The sequence below is a fragment of the Schistocerca americana genome, chromosome X (assembly GCF_021461395.2).
Source record: "Schistocerca americana isolate TAMUIC-IGC-003095 chromosome X, iqSchAmer2.1, whole genome shotgun sequence".
NCBI classification, from domain to species: Eukaryota; Metazoa; Arthropoda; class Insecta; order Orthoptera; family Acrididae; genus Schistocerca; species Schistocerca americana.
The window spans coordinates 192,386,800-192,412,555 of NC_060130.1; the positions used below are offsets into that span (position 1 = coordinate 192,386,800).

A 25,756-nucleotide genomic window follows, 5' to 3' on the forward strand; every position below is an offset into this window, starting at 1 on the left:
CTTTAATCTGTTCATAATCCACATTGAATCTGTACTGGCCCAGTTAACAACCAAAAACAACTTCAGTGTAGATTTGCTTGAAGACTCTTCCAATATGAACTTATTTGAGTTAGTAAGACTATAATTCAACTTAACCCCCCTTTAAAGTTCCCAACTAGGGTAGCCAATTACTCACAAACAGCTACTGATAATATCTTTATAGAAAAGTCCAATGAACAAAATTATATTACAAAACCAATAGTCAATGGCCTCTCAGAGCATGGCATGCAGTTCCTTCTGTTAAATGTTAATACTGAACAGGATATAAAATATGTTAAATCCGAACTCAAGAGGGTAATCAATAAGGCAAAAACTGATTAATTTAGGACACTCCTCAGAGACATTCATTGGAGTGATGTTTACAGTGCTCATGACATGAATGAAAAATATAACACTTTTGCTAATAAAGTGCTTACCTTATTTGAACACACTTTTTTCCTAAAACTAGCCAAGGTTAGAGCACAGTCTACAAAGAAGTCATGGATTACTCAAGGAATAGAGGTATCTTGTAAAACAAAAAGAAAACTATATCTGTCAATCCAAAACATTACAAGAGATACTGCAAAATATTAAAGACTGTAATACAGGCATCAAAGCAAATATATTACATGGAAAAGATAGTCATATCACATAACAAAATAAAGACAACATGGGATATAGTGAAGTGGGAGACTGGTACAACCAGATACGAAGCGGGGCAAATAGCATTAAGCGTAAATAATACATTGGTGACAGATGTGTATAATGTTGCAGAACTTCTTAACAAACATTTTATAACTGTTACTGAAAAGATGGGGTTGCCAGGTTCTGTAGATGCTGCCGTGAGATACCTTAGACCAGACATTTCAAGTAACTTCCATAATATGAAACTGACCCTCACTACCCCAACAGAAGTAATGTCTATTTTGGCCCACCCCATTAGCTGTGCGGTCTAACGCACTGCTAGTCACTGCCAGTCCCTGGCACGAATCTGCCCGATGGATTAGTGTCGAAGTCCGGTATGCCGGCCAGTCTATGGATGGTTTTTAAGGCAGTTTTCCATCTGCCTCAGCGAATGCGGGCTGGTTCCCCTTATTCTGCCTCAGTTACGCTATGTCAGCGATTGCTGTGCAAAAATTTTCTCCACGTATGTGTACACCATATTTAGTCTACCACAAAAATATAAAACATTGGGGCTACACTCTGGTGTGAAGCATTACTAGGGAAGAGGGTCCACTGGGGGCCGAACTGCACAATAACTCTGGGTTTGGTGTGGGGCGGTAGTGGGGTGAGTGGACTGCTGTAGCCTGTTGTCGGGTTGTAAACCACTGAGGGCTATGGCATGGATAAAGCCTCTCCATCATTTCTAGGTTCCCAGTTCCACACAATACAATACGATACAACGTCCATCATAAAATCCTTAAAATCAAAAACATCTGGTAAGTATGATGAAATATCAACACAGTTAATTAAAGAATGTGATTCTGAGTTAAGTAACATATTAAGCTATCTGTGTAACCAGTCATTTATCAGTGGAATCTTATCACAAATAACATACTGTCATAGTTGCAGTTCAGATTTCTAAAGGGTTCTGATATTGAGAAGGCTATCTACACTTACAGTGAAAATGTACTTAATTCATTAGACAAAAAAATTGCAAGTAACTGGTATATTTTGTGATCTGTCAGAGGCATTTGACTGTGTAAATCACAATATCCTTTTAAGTAAATTACAGTATTATGGTGTAACAGGAAATGCTGCAAAATGGTTCAAATCTAATATCTCTGGCAGGAAACAAAGGGTGTTATTAAGAAAGAAACATGTATTGAGCTATTAGGCATCCGTCAACTGGGAACTAATTACATGTGGGGTCCCACAAGGTTCCATCTTAGGGTCCTTACTTCTTCATGTGTATATCAATGGCCTTTCATCAGTAACATTACCAGATGCCAAGTTCATTTTGTTTGCCGATGATACAAACATTAAAATAAATAGCAAATCAAGTGTAGTCTTAGAATGACCGGCTAATAAAATGTTTGTGGACATTAATCACTGGTTCCTAGCCAATTCTTTGTCACTAAACTTCGAAAAAACACACTAAATGCAGTTCAGAACTTGTAAGGAGTGTCCCACGAGTATACGCCTAACAGATGGCGACAAGCAGATAGAAGAAGTGGACAGTGTTAAATTCTTAGGATTACAACTTGATAATAAATTCAACTGGGAGGAGCACACCTCAGAACTGCAGAAGTGTCTAACCAAATCTCTATTTTCAATGCGAATTCTGTCAGACATAGGAGATATAAAAATGAAAAACCTGGCATACTATGACTACTTTCACTCCATCATGTCATATGGGATTATTTTTTGGGGTAATTCATCAAGCCAAGCTAAAGCAACGTGCAATAAGAGTTATGTGTGGTATGAACTCAAGAACATCCTGTAGAGGCCTGTTAAGGGAACTAGGGATACTAACTACTGCTTCCCAATATATTTATTCATTAATGAAATTTGTCATTAAAAATATATCACTTTTTCAAAAAAAAACAGCACAGTTAATGGAATCAATACTATAAATAAGAATAAACTTCACAAGGATTTGACGTCACTTACTCTTGTAAAAAAAGGTGTGCCTTATTCAGGAACACACATTTCCAATAACTTGCCAACAGCCATAAAAAACATAACAACCAATGAAATTCAGTTTAAGAGAAGCCTAAAGGATTTATTGGTGGCCAACTCCTCCTACTCCATTGATGAATTTCTCAGTAGAACCAACAGATTTTTGTGTGTGTTACAATCAAACATCTGCACCATTTCAGTGCAGTAATGTGTTCATTGTAAATAAGTACTGTAGTAGTTATATGTTTATTACCTTATAAATAAAATAAACATTTTTTAAAACTTTTAAATTCTGTGTATTAATGTGACCTTAGTAGATGAGTGCTGTAAAATGATCCTTTTATATGGTGTTCATCAAAAAAATGACAATCATTCCACTTGGGACCTTTGGAAGGTACATTAGCTTATGTGTTTTAGTTGTAAATACTGTATTTGTCATGTATTATTGTTTGTCTGACATGTTCTACATCCTGGAGGACCTTCTCATTACGAATCAAAAGGAATGACAGTAAATCTAATCTAATGTCTTCTACTACATGACGTTATTTTGTGAAGTTTATCTATTCTGCAGGATGAAGCAGGTGATTTTTGTAGGTGATTATTAGCATCATTATTATTATTATTATTCTTTCTTTTCTCAGTGTCTGGTCAAAAATGGAAAGTGACGCAGACCTTGGTCAAGCGTCACTTCCTTTTAACTGTACAGTATATGCTACATTGCATTTAAGAACTTTCAGGTAATTGAACATGTATCAATAATTACAGATTTCTGTAGTTGTATATATAAGTTTGGATGTAGCTGTACTGCGTTGATGTACTGGTGGATATTGTGTGGTATGACTCCTGTAGTTGACAGTATAATTGGTATATTGTCACCTTTATCCTGATGCCACATGTCCTTGACTTCCTCAGCCAGTTGGATGTATTTTTCAATTTTTTCTCCTGTTTTCTTTTGTATATTTGTTGTATTGGGTATGGATATTTCGATTAGTTGTGTTGATTTCTTCTTTTTATTGGTGAGTATGATGTCAGGTTTGTTATGTGGTGTTGTTTTATCTGTTATAATGGTTCTGTTCCAGTATAATTTGTATTCATCATTCTCCAGTACACTTTGTGGAGCATACTTGTATGTGGGAACATATTGTTTTATTGATTTATGTTTTATGGCAAGTTGTTGATGTATTATTTTTGCTACATTGTCATGTCTTCTGGTGTATTCTGTATTTGCTAGTATTGTACATCCGCTTGTGATATGATCTACTGTCTCTATTTGTTGTTTGCAAAGTCTGCATTTATCTGTTGTGGTGTTGGGATCTTTAATAATATGCTTGCTGTAATATGTGGTGTTTATTGTTTGATCCTGTATTGCAATCATGAACCCTTCCGTCTCACTGTATATATTGCCTTTTGTTAGCCATGTGTTGGATGTGTCTTGATCGATGTGTGGCTGTGTTAGATGATACAGATCACAAAGTACCAGATACCCAGAATTAAAATTTTTAACAGAACAATGACAAGCTGATCAGATCCGTGTAATAATCAAAAGTAACAGGATACCCCAGTCAGAATCAGAAAACATGAAACAACAAGTACAACAAATACTGGAACAAAATAATATGCAATCAGAAGAAGAATAAAATACAGTAATGGACTCAAACAGCCCAGAGCAAACAAACAAAGAACACCATGCATCAATTAAACAATCAGAGGAAAACGAAATCTTAAGACAGCCACCAGAACAAGTACAAATACAACATGAAGTGACACACATGTTAGATATAGAAGAAAAATTTCAGCTGACATATACAGAATACAAAGACACAAATACAGACATTAGACCATTCTTGCATAGACCACCAAATAACCCACAAGTCGAAACAACAATAACAACTATCAACACAATCATACACAACAAAATAATTGAATACCACTATGGAAGAGTTACAACTAATGGTTTATATAGGAGCACTCACTACACTAAATATACACACTAGGTAGAGATCAGAACCAACCAACACACAGAAGAAACCCATAAAACCAGCATGGCAACACAGGCTACAGATCAGAATAGAAAAACTGAGAAAAAACTTCGGACAGCTAACACAATTTATAAGAAATGAAATATCAGAATATCAGACAAAAATCAAAAATGATTAGGTAAAATCACACAACAAGAAGTGATAGAGCAATTAGATGAAAAGAAGCAGAAATTACAAGCATTGGCCAAACATCTTAGAAGATACAAAAAAAGTAAAAATAGAAGGAAACAAAACCAAACATTCAACACAAACCAAAAGAAATTTTACAATACAATAGATAACACACACATTAAAATAGACAATCCACCAAACATAACAGACATGGAACACTTCTGGAGCAACATATGGTCAAACCCAGTACAACATAACAGGCATGCACGGTGGATACAAGCAGAAACAGATACGTACAAGATGATACCACAAATGCCTGAAGTGATAATTTTGCAACATGAAGTCACCCAAGCAATTAATTCTATGCACAATTGGAAAGCCCCTGGAAAAGATAAAATAGCAAATTTCTGGCTAAAGAAGTTCACCTCAACACATTCACATCTAACTAAATTATTTAACAGTTACATTGCAGACCCATACACATTCCCTGATACACTTACACATGGAATAACTTATCTGAAACCTAAAGATCAAGCAGACACAGCAAACCCAGCTAAATATCGCCCCATAACATGCCTACCAACAATATACAAAATATTAACTTCAGTCATTACACAGAAATTAATGACACATACAACACAGAACAAAATTATAAATGAAGAACAAAAAGGCTGTTGCAAAGGAGCACGAGGATGTAAAGAGCAATTGATAATAGATGCAGAGGTGACATATCAAGCTAAAACTAAACAAAGGTCGCTACACTATGCATACATTGATTACCAAAAAGCTTTTGATGGTGTACCCCATTCATGATTACTACAAACATTGGAAATATACAAAGTAGATCCTAAATTGATACGGTTCCTAAACATAGTAATGAAAAATTGGAAAACCACACTTAATATCCAAACAAATTCAAATAATATCACATCACAGCCAATGCAGATTAAGCGTGGAACATACCAAGGAGACTCATTAAGTCCTTTCTGGTTCTGCCTTGCTCTGAACCCACAATCCAACATGCTAAATAATACAAATTATGGATACAATATTACTGGAATGTACCCACACAAAATCACACATCTGCTGTACATGGATGATCTAAAACTACTGGCAGCAGCAAATCAACAACTCAACCAATTACTAAAGATAACAGAAGTATTCAGCAATGATATAAATATGGCTTTTGGAATGGACAAATGTAAGAAAAGTAGCATAGTCAAGGAAAAACACACTAAACAAGAAGATTACATATTGGACAACCACAGCCACTGCTTAGAAGCGATGGAAAAAACAGATGCCTATAAATATCTAGGATACAGACAAAAAATAGGAATAGATAATACAAATATTAAAGAAGAACTAAAAGAAAAATGTAGACAAAGACTAACAAAAATACTGAAAACAGAATTGACAGCAAGAAACAAGACAAAAGCTATAAATACTTATGCTATACCAATATTGACCTACTCATTTGGAGTAGTGAAATGGAGTAACACAGACCTAGAAGCACTCAACACACTTACACGATCACAATGCCCCAAATATAGAATACATCACATACATTCAGCAACTGAAAGATTCACATTAAGCAGAAAGGAAGGAGGAAGGGGATTTATCGACATAAAAAACCTACCTTATGGACAGGTAGACAATTTAAGAAAATTCTTTCTAGAACAAGCAGAAACTAGCAAAATACACAAAGCAATCACTCATATAAATACATCAGCTACACCACTGCAATTTCATAACCACTTCTACAACCGTTTAGATCACATAACATCAACAGATACGAAGAAAGTAAATTGGAAAAAGAAAACTCTACATGGCAAGCACCCGTATCATCTAACACAGCCACACATTGATCAAGACGCATCCAACACATGGCTAACAAAAGGCAATATATACAGTGAGACGGAAGGATTCATGATTGCAATACAGAATCAAACAATAAACACCAGATATTACAGCAAGCATATTATTAAAGATCCCAACACCACAACAGATAAATGCAGACTTTGCAAACAACAAATAGAGACAGTAGATCATATCACAAGCGGATGTACAATACTAGCAAATACAGAATACCCCAGAAGACATGACAATGTAGCAAAAATAATATATCAACAGCTTGCCTTACAACATAAACTTATAAAACAACATGTTCCCACATACAAGTATGCACCACAAAATGTACTGGAGAATGATGAATACAAATTATACTGGAACAGAACCATTATAACAGATAAAACAACACCACATAACAAACCTGACATCATACTCACCAATAAAAAGAAGAAATCAACACAACTAATCGAAATATCCATACCCAATACAACAAATATACAAAAGAAAACAGGAGAAAAAATTGAAAAATGCATCCAACTGGCTGAGGAAGTCAAGGACATGTGGCATCAGGATAAAGTTGACATTATACCAATTATACTGTCAACTACAGGAGTCATACCACACAATATCCACCAGTACATCAATGCAATACAGCTACATCCAAACTTATATATACAACTACAGAAATCTGTAATTATTGACACTTGTTCATTTACCCGAAAGTTCCTAAATGCAATGTAACATATACTGTACAGTTAAAAGGAAGTCGCGCTTGATCAAGGTCCGCGTAACTTCCATTTTTAACCAGACATAACATCTGAGACAAGAAAGAAATAATAATAATAATAATAATAATCCCTGTGGAAGCCCGGGAAAAGAATAGGCCTCTGGTATGTTCTGCCAGTTGTAAAAGGCGACAAAAAGAACAAACCACTAATAGGGCTAACCCCCCTTTTAGTGTGATTAGTTGGTTCAGGACAGAACTAATGAAGCCTCGGACAAGCGCTGTCATGGTCGGGGACGACACTTGAACCCTATGCCCATCCATAATGGTAATGACACTGCTAGCCACACGAAAAATGAGTTAAATCCCAATAGAGGTGTTTTGCAGGACATGCTTCGTGCAACCACCATAGAAGGAAAACAAAGACAGAGGACGAGATGGTCTGATGAAGTTAACCGACACCTCATGTTCTGTTATTACCAAGCAACAAACTTAGGAACCAACACAACTGGATAGAGATCACAATATTTTAATGTGTGTGTTATCTATTATTATTATTATTATTAAGTATTTAATTAAGTATTTAGTGGAGTAATAAGGTGATATTATGAGGATAATAGGTAGAGTTATTATGTTGATACAATGAGGAGATATTAGATGTATTTAATGAAGTATTTATGTATTACTTATGTGATGAGGAGAATGATGTTGGGTAGGGACTGGATAGGGAACATGTCTTTTTCTTACCGTGGAGAAAGTTTATGAAAGACACATATAGTCAGCAAGGTTTGTAGTGCAAGTTGTTTTTGGTCTGAAGTAACAGATGCAAGTAAATACTCAGTTAAATTTATGCAGAAAGGTTGGGTCTATGTGAAGTGTGACACCTTTTGTAATTAGGCAACATGTCAGTAATCTGTGCACTGGAAAGTGATTAAGTGTCTTGTTGGAAATTAATGTGAAGAATGTGACACTTTCAAATAGGAAGTAAGCTGGAGAATGTTTTTAGGGAATTAACAACTATACCTATACACCACTACATACTTGTACACTGTTGAAAGATAATGAGAAGTCAGAAATGTTTATTTCTGAACTTATGAAATCTTTTTACTTACACTGAATCATACAAGGTAAGTCAAGAAAACACATCTGAACACTTGTGGGTAGATGTATTCAATATTCAAAAGGCTCTATAAATTGAACTACTTATTGTATCGGACTATATACTTGAGACATATAACTGTTCTGTTACTATTTCTGAAAATCTGATGAATGATGGGAGTTATATAGTTACTTTTCTGAAAACATGATGAGGTATATACTAAGTTTTTGAAACATTTTACCCCAGATGGCAGACTTATAATGAATTTGTTTTGTGCTTGATGTGCACCAAGTGTTACAACCCAATAGTGGCTTACTGAAACATGTAATGATCAACATTTAATTGTACAGAAATTCTAGTTTTTAAGTTTTTAAAGTGTTTCACCACAACCATATCCCACACAATGACTTTTAAATATCTAAGTGGTGTTACATATTTTCTTTGCTGTTTTGTTATTTATGTAAGCAACTATGAGTATGGGAGTGATTCTTGAATGATACTAACAGGTACAAAGACTACTTTGCCACTGAATACTATACCCACACCGCATAAAAAAAACTGCATAACACTATCATTTTTGTAAATACCTTGAAGATACTGTCTGATAACTAGTAATATATGTATACTATTCTTTGTCTTTGAACTACTTGTAAACAGAAGGCATCATGCGATTTTATGTAGATGTCTATGACACAATGCAAGCAAATCCTATTTTCACCGAAGTGCGTAAATGATATCGGGCGAGTTATTGACATCTGTGGGCACTTGCTTTCCTAAATTTGATACATAATATCATCTGTGTACAGTATATAATTTTGTGTATTACCTTTGTGGACATTGTCCAATTAAATCCGGTTTTAAGTGAATATTCAACCAGAAATGGTATGTAAATTTCAGACAACACCATGATCTGGAGAGGATATTTTCATTTTTATGGTTTCAGTGTTTGTTATATGACATGTTCTATGGACATTTACCATAGTGTTAATAAATATGTTATTTCATTGATGTTGTATATTATCCTCACCCACGAGTTGAACCAAACTGATAGTGAACTGGGCTGTGTGTTTAAACACACTACATGGTACCCTCAACTGGACTTGGACTTAAATTGTCATAAAGAACTTTTAGTTAAGTGCTAGATTTTACAATGTGGTATCCCGAATTGAAGCTGTGCCATGTTAGCACACCGGACTTATATTTGAACTACTATACACACAATCTAGTATCCTGGAACTGAGTAGTGCTTATGTAGCACACAAAACTTTAACAAATGCCTTGACGTTTTAGTAGTGTCTATGCTGCACACAGTATTTCATGAACTACTGACAATTTAAAATAGTACTGTAGCCATGGTAGTGCCAAAAAGGTACAGAGGACTTGTTTCTAAGATATGGTATCGCATTTTTCAGTAGCGAAATTGATATAGTAATCTACAATAGTGCAAATGATATAGTATTTTACAGTTATGATGAAAGTAACAGATAAGACTGTTTTCAAAATAGTATTAACTTTTCAAAAAATTTAGTAACTTTAGGAAGTCAATTGAATAAGAAAACAAATCATTTATCTTAGAATTTTCTGCATCCAAGTTAAAATTTTCAGATTGCTGAGTGTTAGTTTTAGTCTTGTTACCCTTAATGCATTAATATTTGCTTTACAGTTTTTGTCTTAGTGTAAGTATTTTTCTTTAATATTGCTAATTAGTAGTTATACAAAATTCATCAGCATTATGACATCGGACCTTTTTTTTTTTTTTGCGAGAAGTAACCCATTCAAATTTATTTATTTACTTTTTTCCAGATGAGTTAGTATTTGCTTTTGCCTAAGGGTTTGCCTGGTATTCTTTTCACTCAAACTTCATATCAGTTAAGAAGTCATTTTTATGTTTCTCTGGTTTCTTGTTGAAATGCAGATTCTGAAAGCCTTGTTTATCTTGGAATTTTCTCATGAAATATTTCACATATGTGGTTAGGGAACATTGGATTCTGAATTTTATACACTGAAAAATGTTGTTGGAAATATCCTTGGAGCTGTGTCCACTCCTAAAAATCAAGACCATCAACAGTATGAAGAAATCTTTGTTTATGTGAATATATATTTTCATAATTGTTCCATTGTGATGATGATGATGACAAAAATTGCTGTCCATCTAACACTGGTGGCTCATGCAAAATTTTACCGATGTGCTACAATACTACAAATATAAACAGATTTTTTTTGACTGTATCGTCATGACAGGATTGACTTAATACTGTTGTGATATTAGCTTTACATAACGAACTAAGCTCATGTATGATCTTTTTATCTACATCTACGTAGATACTCGGCAGTTGGTCACATGATGCATGGCAGAGTGTAGCTTTTACCAGTGGTAGTCATTCCCTTTCCTGCTACACTCAAAATATAGCAAGGGAGAAATGACTGTCCACCTTTGTGTGGGCCCTAATTTCACATGTCTTATCTTCTTGGTACTTATATGGAAAATATATTTGGTGGCAGTAGAATCATTCTGTAGTCAGAGTCAAATACCATTTCTCTAAATTTTCTCAATAGTTTTCCTCAAAAACATCGTCTTCCAATTTGAGTCGCTGAAGTATCTCCATAATTCTTGTGTGTTGTTCAAACCAACTGCTAACAAGTCTAGCAACACACCTCTGAACTGCTTCAATGTCTTCCTTTAATATGATCTGCTGCAGATCCAAAATACTCAAGCAATATTTGAGAATAGATCACTAGTATCCTATATGACATCTGCTTTACAGGTAACCACAAAACTGGTTATCATCAACCTTCACTACCACAATCCTCACATGCACATTCCATTTCATATTGCTTTGCAACATTACATTCACATGTTTAAATGATTTGACTATGCCAAGTGGCACACTACTAATGCTGTTACAGAACAATTTTCTTTCCCTGCTCATCCACATTAACTTACATTTTTGTACATGAAGAGATAGCTGCCATTCATGACAACTAGGAATCTTCAAATAAATTTGTAGTTGAAATATGGACAACAAGCAACCCTATAATGGAATGACGATAATGAAAATTTGTGCTGGGCTGGGATTTGAACCCTGATTTTCTGCTTATTGCAAGATGTCATCTTACCATTAAGCTATCCAAGCATGCCTCATGGGCAGACTCGATCTTCTATATGTTGTTAACCATGTGTCTATAACCTACACTAGTACATCCATTATGTCTATTCCCATACAGGGGAGACATTTTAATTGAAAGTCACTTGCCCAGTGTTGGCAGTTAAATAAGATATTGCAGTGCCTGTGTTGTTCAGAAGTACAATGTAGTGGTCTGTCTGACATGTATGTATGTCCAGAGGACCACTGCGTCACACCTCTTACAAAAACAAGCAGTGCAATATTGTATCTTAAGTAGAAATCTTGTCTAAGGCATCTTGTATCCCATTACAGTCACACAACAGTGAAATGTTTCTGTACATCACAGCATTATCAGTAAATAAACAGATTGCTGCCCACCCTATATGTTTATGATTTCCATTGTTTCTTTTTTGTTAATGCATTGATGTCCTAGATCTTTCACCCCTTCTACCCCACGCATTACTGTTCATGAATAACAAACATGGAAAGCAAATAACACACTGTACACATCACAAACACAAATCCAATGCTCTTCATACACTTTCATACTAAATCTCTCATATACTCACTTTTTTACCACCACCTACAACCTTTTGACTTACAAGTGTAGTAATCTTAACTAAATTGAATATATTAATTTTACCAATATAAATTTAACTGTTTAAATGTATTTAAAATTTTATAATTGAAACTTAATCATTATGACGGGGGAAAAGAAGCACAGAGCAGCAAGAATCAAATGTGAGCTGACAAACTGCCAGCTGGTATGCTTGACCAGTGCACCATGGCACTGATATGTCAAGTATTGCTCACAAATCCCTCATACTTTACTCACAAATTATTAGAGAGAACTTTACATTTTTTATGGCCCATGCATTTTGTATGGGATCACGTCCAAATGATTAGGCTATCACGAGTTCTGTGCTCATTGTGTCCCAAAACGACTTTCTGAGAATCACAGAACTCAGCTGATGACTGCTTCTCTTGACAGTCTTCTCTTAATGTGTAGAAATTAGGGATTAAGTTGGGTAAGAGGATTGTTGAGGGAGAATTATGGTGAATTAGTGGGGAGTTACTCTTTGTATAACAGTGCAGATGGAGATGACACAGTGATTAACATGTTGAGAATTGATGGAAGAAGTAATTAGTACCTCTGGTGTAGTGTTTTAGGCTGGAAGCAGTAGACTATAGGTGTTGATAAGCAAGAGTGAAAATTTCTTCAGTGGGTTCATAGCAACAAGCCATAATGAGATGTATTGAATGGTTGGACTTACGAGTTTCAGAAGAAAGTAGAAATTGGTGCACAGGTGGTCTTAGGACTGAGAAATGAGAAATTCCACAGAGTATTTTTTAGAAGCAATTGGAGGCCATGCTACACTTCTTGACTGCAGTCGATGCAGCAAGTCTTGTCTATTGATTACATTACCACCACCAATTATCATCATCATCTGGAATCTGTTGTTTGTACAACAGCTACAAAATTGCAGTAAATATAAGGCATACCTGGTAGATTTCTACAGCTGTATCTGAAAGAACTTCTCTGTATTCAGTGAGATCAAAATTCTGTAGACACTGTTCATTCTGTAGTGATGTGTTTTCACTTTGGAATGTTTTGTCTTCACTATACTGTTTCAGATTATGCAGAAGCCTCACAGTATTTGAAAGCCACAAAACCATTGTATCAATATCATCATGGCCTTTCTTAGTAACTTTTTCAATGGTGTAGATAGTTGCTGTCAGGAGTAACTGTACTTTCTCATAATCATTTTGACAGTCGGCATGCCTAATGTACATGAACAAAATGTATGCAGGCAATCCTGGCAGTAATGTTACAGCAATATGTGGCTTTAATTCTGCAATTAAAAGAACGTAAAATTCATAAACAATGGAAGTACTTCAATAAAGAGAACACATGAGTGAACATAATGAAAAATTATTCAGGCATATATATTGACCAAATATCACATGCCTAACAATATGTCTAATATCCTCTTTGTGAAACTCAAAAATTCCTTGGTAATGTCTTTCCTTCTTTCTTATCCCTCTTCTGTTATTCCTTTGAACTTGCCTCTTCACTAGCACTTCCTCTATTGAGTTTTCAGCTGTTTCAGCATTGCTATCTAATTTGCTGGAAAACACTAGGGGAAAAAAGTAATATTGTTTCTGGAGCAGTTACACAATCATTATAACAGCACCTCTCAAAATATGGAATAATTTTAACATCCTGTTTATTGGTCTTCAAGATATACTTACACCCTGCATCCTTCAGCACTTCAGTTTGCAATTTTAAGCTGTTCCGGCATTTTGAAAGTTCCTCTTTAGCTAAATCTAATTTTTCTTGAAGAACCTGGAATTTGTACACAACACATTTAGAAATAATTAATATATCCAAAATGTATTTTGCCATTTGCACTGATTGTGGTAAAAGTATAAGGAAACAAAACTGTATTTGCAGGCAATGGATTGGGAAAAAATAACAAAAAATAATAAATGTGGGATTAATTATAAAACTGCTGAGGAAATGATTGCACTACAAATTGCATCTATTTGCAAACCATTACAAGAAAAATTCCAGTGATGATGGTAGATGAAAAAGATCTTGCATTTCTCCTTGGACCATACTGATTTTTTCAATAATGATGGATGTGCAGCATTTATGTAAAGTTCCTTATTATCTAGTGAGAAGGTATCATGAAAGGTTATCCTCAGGAGTCACATTCTCTGGCCACATAAGTTGGAACAATATAGTCATAAGATATATTCATTGTATCTCTGTCAATTAAACCTTATACTTATTTCCTCACAAATCATTTGTAATTATTGGTCCATGTACATTGGGTGAAGTTTAACAAAACACAAGAAACTAAATACAGTTCATGAGCATTCTTAATATAGGGACTTCATAGTTCAAGGATATATTAAACAGGTTGGGAAGCCACAGAAGATGATCACAGCATTTACAATCATATAGTCATATCAGGAGGGTGAAATCTGTAACTCTGGGCATACCAAGAGTATCCTGAGAGGAAGCATTCAGCAAGTAATGTAAAGAAGGAGTACAATGCTTTAACATTTCTGGCTCGGTTCTTTACTGCATTATGAACATGAAATCTGCAGCTAAATGACAGATGCAAAGCTGCCATGATTTTTCTATGCTGAAACCAGTAGATTGTATACCATAATCAAAGAAATGAAGCAGATGATGCAATACTGGTAGAAACTATACTGCTTTCAGAATAAGATTTTCACTCTGCAGCAGAGTGTGTGCCTGTCAGGAAGTTTCACTATACTGCTTGCATATAGTGGCAATGAACTGATAACTCATTACAAAAACAGCAATAAATTGGATAATAATATTTTAAAATATAACAACTGGAATTTACATAATTATTCGTGGTATTAGCAAAGTTTTCTCAGATGAGCTGCAGCTTGGCTCAGGGTAAATGACAGCCAGTTGAGTCTTTAATTAGTACCCAACACAGTCAACATGTCTGCAACACATATCATTGTAAATATAATGCTTTCAATCAAAATTTCCATAATCAATCTAATGTTCATGACAATTTTTGTAACACATGTATATCTTCCAACATGCCTGTGTGAGAAGTGAAACCATTACAGATATGTTGACATTACAACATTTTATTTCTGCGTAAAGAATATTTCACATCAAGTTGCTGTTAACCTAATAAAAATGTACTGGTAATCTAATAACTAACATATTCACACACGCCTTATTGCCACATTCTGCAAAGTAGACGTGAAAGTTAATTTAGCATCAGTTCCAGTCAACTCTACTCTTCATGAAAGAATGCCACTGACATAGGAATGAAGGTGAGTGACCATTATGTGGAATCGTGATGAGGTTGGGTGAATGTGCATTGCTGTTGTTCAACTTTTAACATATTGTTTCTCAGCCACTCATGTGCACTAGTCCTGTCCATTATCTTAGTTGCCTCAGCCAGTTTCCAGCTGCAGAGCTTCATGATAAACCAAGTTACTTCTCATACTACAGGAAACAGACTCAGAAGGAGTATGGATTTCAGTTTGAACTTTTCAGTGCTCCAGGCAAGTGTGTTTTTAAGTGCAAGTACATTTCTTAGGTAAGCACAGCCCTTCCATCAGATTGGAGTGACATTAGTTAGCTGGAAATTAGTGTTTGAGACAGTGAGATCAATGTGGGAATGTTTAGCTTCAATAGAAATTTTTAGAGTAATGTCTTTGTGTGAGTCTTTCTCCATTTACATTGACTTTGAACTTCCTTTTTAGTTATTATTGACAACAGCTGCCAGTAGCCAGCTGGAGGTGATGTATTCAACTGACAGCATTTATCATTTTCCAGTCCAGAGCTCATATCTCTGAATCTGTCCTGAAAGTAGTTTGGTAAGTACAGGGCTTTCAATTATTGACTCTGGAGTAGTGAGAAGTTCAACCCTCTCTCACAGGTCAAGTCAAGGCTGGCAACCCTTATTTCAACTGACTGGGTAGTGTGGCAGTGCCGAGAAGTTATCCAGTTCTACTAATAATGCTTCAGAGTGAATCTACAGAGCAGTAAATCACATTATTTGTGTAGCACACTGGCCATTGCTAAGAGTAGTGCATTCCAACTGCTGCCATGGATGGAATTGCATGCAATGCCACAGAAGCTCTGACATATGGACAAAAGGAATGTTTCAAACCCAACATTGCATAGTAATGAATGCAGCCATAAGGGTGATTGTTGTTTTAGTAATATAGTGGAGTTTAATAGCTGTTATTAAAATAGAATAAAAAGTTATGAAAGTAGTGATAAAATTATAATATGGTTTATAGGAAATTAGGAATAGCATAGTATACAAATACTAGTTTGACAAAGAGAGAATGAAATTTTTCACAGAAAAAAAACAAACATGAAGAAATTAAGACTGAAGATGAGTTGTGTAACAACTGCAGGTGTAAATTGATTCCAATAGAAAATAAATGGTTTTTTTATTAACAAGAACATGAATTTTATTGGCTGGAAAGACAATTTCTGTCAGAGTTTTGCTTAATTGAATAATAAAGGTAATTATCTCATGTTAGTACGTAGGTGCTCACCCAGAGGATACCAGCTTTAATGGTGATGATGGAAGAAAGTTTCATCACAGGAATCTGGACAAGGGGATGAGGCAGGGAAAAGGTGGAAGCAGAGAAGAGAGGTGGGGTAACATCCCTAAAGTGTGTCACTCAGTCATTATGAGAGGGTATTTTGTACTGTTGGTTATTCCTCAATCAAATGTGAATGTAAAGTTTTACAAACACCCTCCAAGGATTTGATTTGAAGAATGTAGTATGTGAAGTGAGAGTTTACTTTCATTCCATGCTAATCTGCAATGACAGAAAAATACTACACTGCAAAAGCACTCAGCACAGTCAACTACACAAGAAAAAAAAGAGAAAAAATGAAAAAAGGAAAGAAGAAAAATGAAATGGACACTTCACTGCTGGGTCACAAGATGAAAGCAACAAACATTTTCCACTAGTACCTGACAGAGAAAGCAGCATGGTATTTGTGCCCAGCCATGAAGTTCAGCATTAAGTAAGGGACTAACTGGAAACATCTAAAAAATTGGCATAATTATGAACTCTTAAAAAGACCACAGAAAACTACAAATATTATTGCTGATTTGGCCTCAGTCCTCTATGCATTCTCCTATTGTTAAGTTTTGTTACTGAGAAGAAACCATAGAATTATACATTGTTTCCCCATTATAGCAGTCTGTATTATCACCTCTTCATGCATGTGTGTTTCCTCCTAAGACATCCTGTACATGCTATAAGCTGTTTTAATGAAGTTTTTAAACATTAATATGATCTGAATTAATATTCACCAGCTTTTCTGAAGTCACTCTTATAATTTCATGTTGCATAAAAGGGGGGGCTTTTAGTTAAGCTTGGAGATAAAAGCTTGTGCTGATTATCATTCTCCTCTCTGAGTTTCTCATTTTCTTGTTGGAATTGTTCTCTTTCTGCTTGCCACTTATTTTTCTCTTGGTGCAATTCATCTTCCAGCTGCCTACATGAATTTACAGTTTAAAGAGTTAATGATTCCCAGACTTAACTAACAAAAATAAGATATGGTACTGCATTTTTGCACATACCTGTTTATCTTCTTCTGTGCTTCAAATGCCAGTACTAGCTCCACAACCTCATTTATTAAGTGTACATGACTTCAATAGTTGATACTAGCAACATTCTTCAAACCTTCAGTTTGCTTTGCTAGAATACTGTGTAACTGAATGCATTCCTCTCGCCATCTGTCAACTTCAAGTTGCAGCTGATTGTACTGCTCTGAATGAGAACAAATTTATAACACTGTCATAAATAAATGAAATTAATACTAATTCAAGTATAACAAAATAACACCAGTCGTGTAGAAAATCAGATTCTATGCTGTTGAACAGTCACCTGTGAATGTCAAGTTACCATCCCTAGTGTATTTGGAAACACAGACTTAATTGCACATCAGGAACACATTCTCAAACATTATATCTATTATATTTGTTTTAGTGTTATAGCAATTTTATACCTTTAGCATGTAGTATGATAGAATAATTATTTCTGTCTAGAACTGGCAGTATTTGTAAAAACCTGCACTTACAGAAGTCCTCAATTATTAGAAAGAGCATCTATGGAGGGAAAAAAACTGTTTTTCAGAATGAAAACCATGAACGTGGCCATTTGGGAACAACAGCAACAAGAAAGATCCTTACTATGATGAAGGAACAATTTGAACTTACTTAGCAATTCTTCTCGTCCTGGTCCATCATCCAATGCTTGATTAGAACAGCAATCATCGAATGATAGCTGAAGTTTAGTCATATTTGCATGTAATCTTCGATTTTCCACTTCCAGTTGCTGCAACTGAAATTGAAATATAAAAGGTGTCTCAAGAATGATGCCTCAGAGATAACAGATACTTAAAACAGAATTAAACTGACTCAACACTGCTCAGTTTATGTTCCTGGCTCAAAAAAGATTTTTATGTAATGATGTCACTTATCATTTTTTATGTACAATTTGAGGTACCTTAATATGCAGTGGTCTTTGTAGTATTGCATACTTGAGATTACCTCAGAGTCTGTCACACATCTATAAGTATGAAGAACATTGTCTCTTAACTGTGTCCACATTGGAGTCTATTTCTCAACAGAGTATTTGTTAAACAGACATGCTGTAAAAATGTCAATTTTCTCTGGTCCTCTTCCGTAACAGTTAGTTGAAAATGGAGCTATTTATACTTTTTAACACTACTGGTGAATGGGGTTGTTCATATTAGTAATTGGGTCTTTTGCAGCTCTGTTTATTTTATAATCAGTTTCATCATACCAATAATAAACACCCACAGCCACTGCACATACCAAATGTTTAACAGTGTCATGTGTAGCCTGCAACATCAAATGTTGCCTAAAGAAATAGTTGTTTTATGTTATGGACTAAAATTAACATCCAAGTTTTATTGCAGTTTCAACACCATGTCTAAATGCCATAATAAACATTTTTAAAATACTCTAATGCTAACTATGAATGAACACTTTTTAAAAAACAAAAATGATGACATTGTAGCCTCGTTGCCTGGGAGGCCCCATCCAGGAAAGTTCAGCCCCGGGTTGCAAGTCTTATTTCAGGTGACGCAATGTTGGGTGGCTTGCATGTCAGTGGTAGTGGTGGTAGTGGTGGTGGTGGTGGTGGTGGTGGTGACACAACACGGCCGGAAATCGAACCTGGGCCCACTGCGTGGCAGGCAAACACATTGCCACTCAGCTAAGCTGGTTGACTACTAATAACAAATCAACATACATACACTGCAGACCACCATATAGTGCACAGCAGAGGATACTTTGTGCCACTATTAATCACTTCCTCTCCTGTTTGACTTGCAAATGGAGCAATGAAGAAATGAATATCTAAAAGCCTCCATACAGGCCCTAATTTCTTACATCTTATCTTCATGATCCTTATGTGAAATGCATGTTGGTAGCAGTAGATTCATTATGTAGTCAGACTCAAATGTTGGTTCTCTAAATTTCAGGAATAATGCCTTGCAGAAAGAGCATTATCTTTCCTCAAGGGATTCTCATTTAAGTTCATAAAGCACCTTCATAACACTTGTGTGCTGATGGTGTCATGTACCCCTCATTCACCTAAAGGGATCAGCAACCCCTCAGACACTGAACCATCATGGGCTTGCATATGTACAAGGTATTGCCTCACTGCATTGAACTGATCACATAAAGGATGACAGACAGCAGGACGAGCACCACCAGAGGTCCTCCACGTCAGGGACCTATTTCCTCAACTGGGTTGTGTGCAGAACTGGATTGGCATGAATTCCTCCATGTCGCATCTATACAGGACAGTGCAAGCCAACACGATTTGACGGTTCACCACACCAGGGTTCTGGGCCAATTCACACACAAGCTCTAAGCAGCTAATCAGTCAGGGCCTGATCAGAAGCCCCCACAGCAGCACTTATAACTTTCCAGTGATATCCTGAGACATACCTGTCAACCAGCTATGTTGAGCACTCAACCTCTGTCATTAGGGACTATCTGTGGCATGGTCTTCATGCCCCACAATGTTTATTCACTGAGTGTTCCAGGTGTGTGCCTGTTAGTGTCAGAGAAGTTGTATTATATTTTATTGAGAAGAGTTTTCCTTTGTTATTAAATCTCTCTATTGTGGTTGTAATAGACCCTTGTTCTTGTTTAGCTGTATCTTACTATTTCTTATCAAGCATCTACCCATGGGACAAATTGCAGATTGAATCTACTGGTAACAAATCCAGCTGCCCACTCTGAACTGCTTCATGTCTTCCTTTAATCCAACCTGATGGGGATGCCAAATACTTGAATGAATGAATAGCACTAGCATTCTATACAACATCTCCTTTATGGATGAGCTACACTTTGCCAAAATTCTACAACTAAAATGAAGTCTACCATTCACCTTCCCTACTGCCATTCTGAGGTATTTATTCCACTTCATATCTACATCTACATCCAATCATTTGACTTATGTCATACTGCACAACCACAGAAAAAAAACCTATACAAAGGGTAGAAACTGGCACATCCCCATTATGATTACAAAAGTGGCCTCCTGCTGCTGCTCATTTGATACAGAAGTCTTATGATAACACAGCTATAAAACATTCTCATAAAAATTGGAGTATGCCATGCTGAAACTTTTGCTTCCACTGATAGAAATGCATTGCACAGAAGCTCGTTAAAAAGTGTATAATCAACTGTTTGAAATATTTCTCAATAATAGTTGCAAAGAGGATCCAAGTTTGTACCATTTATCCATCTTATTTGCTAAGTGAATAACAATTTCTGATAATTAGACAAAGTTAATTAGCAACAGTTAGAAAAAGTACCCTTTTAAGAAAGTGTCATTTGCAGCCTGTCTAAGTTTTCTGATTTATCATGGTATAGTTCTCTAACTGGATTCTTTCATGTCATGGTATAGTCCTTTAAATACATGTTTACATTAAGAATATCCCTCCTAACAAATCTTTCTTACTACTATATTGAAAGTCATTACTGAATTGAATCTTTACAATAGGAAATGTTCCCATACATCACAGCTATTAACTACAGGCAGTGTAGATAACTGTTATGAGCCTGTAACAAGAGGACTGAGTGGAGGGCAAAAAGTTTCACTTCTTAATCAATACTGGTTCTATGATACTGGTATAGGATAATTGCGGATTAGAAACTGACATTTGTTTTATGTGGGTGACATGAGCGTTGTACAATTTAATAAAGTATTGAGGAAGATTAGCTCAACATCCTTCTGGTAATGACAAATCAACCATGTCCTCCTCAACCGTGATATCTCATCATTCACCATAACTGATTTAGGAAAAATAAAAAACATGTGTTTGAAACCTGGGAAAAATAGGCAACTTTATCTCCACAAAAAATTAAGACCTGCCATGCAAGTGCATGAGGTCGGGCTTGCTGATCACAGCTTACTGTAATTATGATAGTGCTATAGGTTAACATCAACAGTGATCTGATAAACAATTAACCATTATGATAAAATTCTCTTGGCCTCACAATAACATCAAATGGTGTAAAATCATCAAGCCCTTGGGCCAAGTACTCCTCTGCCATTGTCAAGTGGTGACTATCTTTTGGTTGCTGCCATCATACTTATACAGCAGTGCTTCCTTCTTTGTTGTCACTGGTGTTTGCTCCACTGCCATATAGTGTAATACTTTCATTGCACACCCACAGCACCCACTTCAATTTTCTGATGGTAGGGTCCCAAGGCTTGCTTAACTATAGGCCATCAACTTCATTGAGAGTGTTGTTACAAATTTTTATCTCTATTGCTTTTTTAATTATGATATCCTAGAAACAACACATCTGTGTAATAACTGATGTCTTTTTGAATGAAATGTGATGTCTGTTTTCCAGAGCATGCTCTGCTACCACTGATCCCTCAGGGTGACAAAAGTGAAAGTATCTTGTGTTCTACTCAGCACTGTTCATTAGTATGCACAGTCTGTCCAACATAAAAATATCCACACCCACACAGTATTTTATGTACTACTGGCATTCAAACACCCATACCATCTTTCAAAGGACTGATGAGTTTTGAAACTTTTGTTGGAGCCCTGATGACCGAATCTATTTCATGCCTCTTTAGGAAATGGCTGATCTTTCCCATTATTGAGCCATAGAATGGAAAAAACACAAGCTTATATTTCTTCTTGTGGGCCTTCAGCTTCTATGTTTCCGGGAAGATGGCTTTTGAAATCTAGCGATTGTTGTAGCCGTTTTCCTTGAATACTTTCTGTAAGTGACTCAGTTCCTTTGGCAACCTTCCAGTGTATGAGAGAGCTTTCTATTGATGCACCAAGGTCCTCAGAACAAAACATTTCTGTGACAGATTGTGATAGCTGTTAGCTTGCAGATCCCGATGTGTGTGGGTGGATTTCCAGTAAACACTGTGACTGAGACACACATTGCCTTACAGCAGATGAGGACATCAAGGAACAGCAAGGCACTATAGGTCTCCACCTCAATTGTGAACATTATTTTATCATGGATATTGTTGATGTGATCCAAGAATTACCCCAGTTTTTTCACATCAATGAGACCAGATGATGAATGTGTCATTGATGTAATGATAAAAGCAATCAGACTTTGCAGGAGGCATGTCCAGCATGATGTTCTCCATAAACAAGTTGGGTATAACTAGAGCTAATGGACTTTCCAATGTGAGGCCATCCATCTGATTTTGTATGATGGAGAATATAGAAGGTTTTAATCAGACAAAAGCTTTTCACTGGCTGTGGCTCCTGCAAATCCTAGTTGCTTTTATCATTACATTGACAATACATTCATCATCTGGTCTCATGAATGTAAAAAGCTTGGGGAATTCTTGGACCACATCAACAATATTCATGACAACATCAAATTCACAATGGAGGTAGAGACTGGTAGCGCCTTGCACTTCCTTGATGTCCTCATCTGCCATAAAGCAATTTGTGTGTCAGCCACAGTGTTTACTGGAAACCCACCCACACATACTGCAGATACCTGCACATTAACAGCTATCACTATCTGTCACAAAAATATTCTGTTCTGAGGATCTTAGTGCATTGTGTGGAAGGTGTCTCAGATGCTGAAAACCTGCTGAAGGAACTGAGCCACATACAGAAAGTATTCAAGGAAAACAGATACACTAGTTACCAGATTTCACAAACCACCTTCCTGAAAACACAGGAGCAGAAGAACCCTGAATAAAACTCAATGAAGCTTATGTTTTTTTCTGTTCTGTGGCTCATTAATCAGAAATATTAGCCACTTCTTAAAGGGGTATGAAACAGATTCAGTCTACAGGCCTCCAACAAAAATTTGATAACTCACGAGACCTGTAAAAGTGATGTAGGCCTCAGAATGCCAGGAGTATATAAAATACTGTGTGAGCATTGACAGTTTTCTGTCAGACAGAACATGAGAGATGCTTTCCCCTGTCATGTCATAAGAAATCAGTGATAGTAGAGCATGCTCTAGAGTATTCACATCATACACATACATTCACATCATACTGCATTCAAAGAGACATCATTTATTACATGGACTAGTTGTTTCTGGGATAGCATAATTAAAGAAGTGATAGATAAAAGTTTGTGAAAACACCCTCAGCAAAGGTGGTAGCCTACCGTTGAGCAAGGATTGTAAGACAGCCACAGAAAGCTGAAGCAGGTGCAGCAGGGGCGCAATGCAAACATTACCCCATATGGTGCTGGAGTGAGCACCAGTGACATCATGTAAGGCAGTGCAGCAGTAAAGGATGTTAGCGGCAACCAAAAGACAGTCACTACTTGACAGTTGCCAAGGAGCACTTGACTGAAAGCTTGTGAGTTTTAAACCACTAGCTGCAACTGGAAGTTCAAGAGAGTTTTAGTGGTACATATCACTGCAAAACCATGCATTAATATAAATCCTCCACAATATTTTAAATGACTCCACATCATACTTAATCAACATGGAATGAGGTTCAGAAATGTTATATTTATGTATGGCCAACTTCACTGATTTGTACATCACTAAAACTAACCGACTTACAGCTAAGATCTTCCCAATTTCATATTCAAAAAAGATAAAAGGAGCACTAACAACTAGCCCCATGTTAGCACTTTGCCATCCTCAAATCTCGTACAAATTTATACACTTGGCGCTGGCAGCACTAATTCAGATTACTTGGCTTGTCACTGGCCACTTGTCACATTTCCATAGATGACAAGCTTCTAAAACATTGACTTTTGTGAGCTTTAATTTTCCAGAAATCCTCTATTTTCCATGTCATTCCACAAACTCAAATTTTCTTTTCAAGTAACTTCTTTGCAAGTTCTACACTGTTATAATAATCAGCCATGAAGAAGTGGTGCCACTTTCCCTCAGAAGGTGTCAATAGTTCCATCACTGTTTTTGCTAAAGGCTGTCCAGCACCGGAATATATATCGAATGAAGAAATGTATACTGTACTCGAATCACACAGCATCCGAATGAGTATGCTGTATTTCATAATTTTTGATGGATTATAAACTTTAAAATTTAACTGTCCACCCAATGGTGTCATTCCTTCATCAGTTGAGATGTTCTGACTTGGATTAAACATTTCTTCAAACTTTTTGGAATTGCACTTTGACTAGCCGGTCGGCATTATCCGGTTTACTGTTGCTGTTGGAAAAATGTAAAAATGATAATATTTGTCTGAATCGGTTGCAGGACATTACTATGAAATAAACACAAGTGACCTCAACTTACAACATTAGTCTTCCTTCTTCTCTGACTTATGAACTATGAAAATGAAATGTGCATATGGCATATTTTGCCAGGGGTACCCTTTCAGGGAGTTTGTCAGCTGCAAGTCGTTTTAGTTGATTTCATTTTGATGACTTACATGCCGGTATTGATGAGGACAAAACAATACCCAGTCCCCAAGCAGAAGAAACTGCTGACTCTGCTGGTAATCAAATCCAGGCCCCTTAAATGTCATTCAGCCACACTGACCACTAAACTATGAAGGTGGGAGTGAACTATGAAATGCAGTTAAAAAAAGTTCATAATTGAAGTATCAAAAATTTCAGTTATATGCTTAAAATAATTAGACATCACTTTTGATTATAGATCTTCACAGTTATTAATTTACAAGATATGTCCACAAAGCAAGTTCCATTTGGTTATATAAAACAAACGTGCACAGACACAGACAAAAAAAATATTTATTGTAAAAAGTCTGCAACTGTTAAACTACTTTTTTACATAGCTTCGAAAATTTTGTAGACACTTGTCATACCGTGGCACAAGTTTTTGTATGCCTTCTTCATAGAAGGTTACCACCTGTGTATTCAACTATGTGGTAACATGTTCTTTTAGCTTGTCATTATCATTGAAGTGTTGACTACCAAGGACAGATTTTAGGTGTAAGAAGAGAGCTAGGAGCAAGGTCTGGGCTGTACAGAGGATGATCAAATGCATCCCAGTGAAATTCTCATAAGAGCTGTGAGGTAGGGGAAAAAACACCACCTTTTGACAGTAATCCTTGGCGCTTGTTCTGTATTGCACGGCACAATTTCTTGATGGTCTCTCAGTAACCATGTGCATTGATTTCTTACCATGAGGCCAAT

At 36.1% G+C, this 25,756-nt stretch overlaps 1 protein-coding gene across 1 annotated transcript in view; it reads right to left on the minus strand.

Annotated features, from left to right (window-relative positions):
• Nucleotides 1–24,254, minus strand: part of LOC124555902 (unconventional myosin-Va-like) — a 72,975-nt gene extending 48,721 nt beyond the window's left edge. The window contains exons 1-4 of the mRNA XM_047129960.1: nt 24,192–24,254; nt 18,345–18,468; nt 17,809–17,895; nt 13,090–13,439 (exon numbers count right to left, since the gene is read on the minus strand). Coding sequence (XP_046985916.1) covers nt 13,090–13,439; nt 17,809–17,895; nt 18,345–18,468; nt 24,192–24,254 — 624 coding nt within the window. The remainder of the gene's footprint in view (nt 1–13,089; nt 13,440–17,808; nt 17,896–18,344; nt 18,469–24,191) is intronic.
• Nucleotides 24,255–25,756: the final 1,502 nt, after the last annotated feature.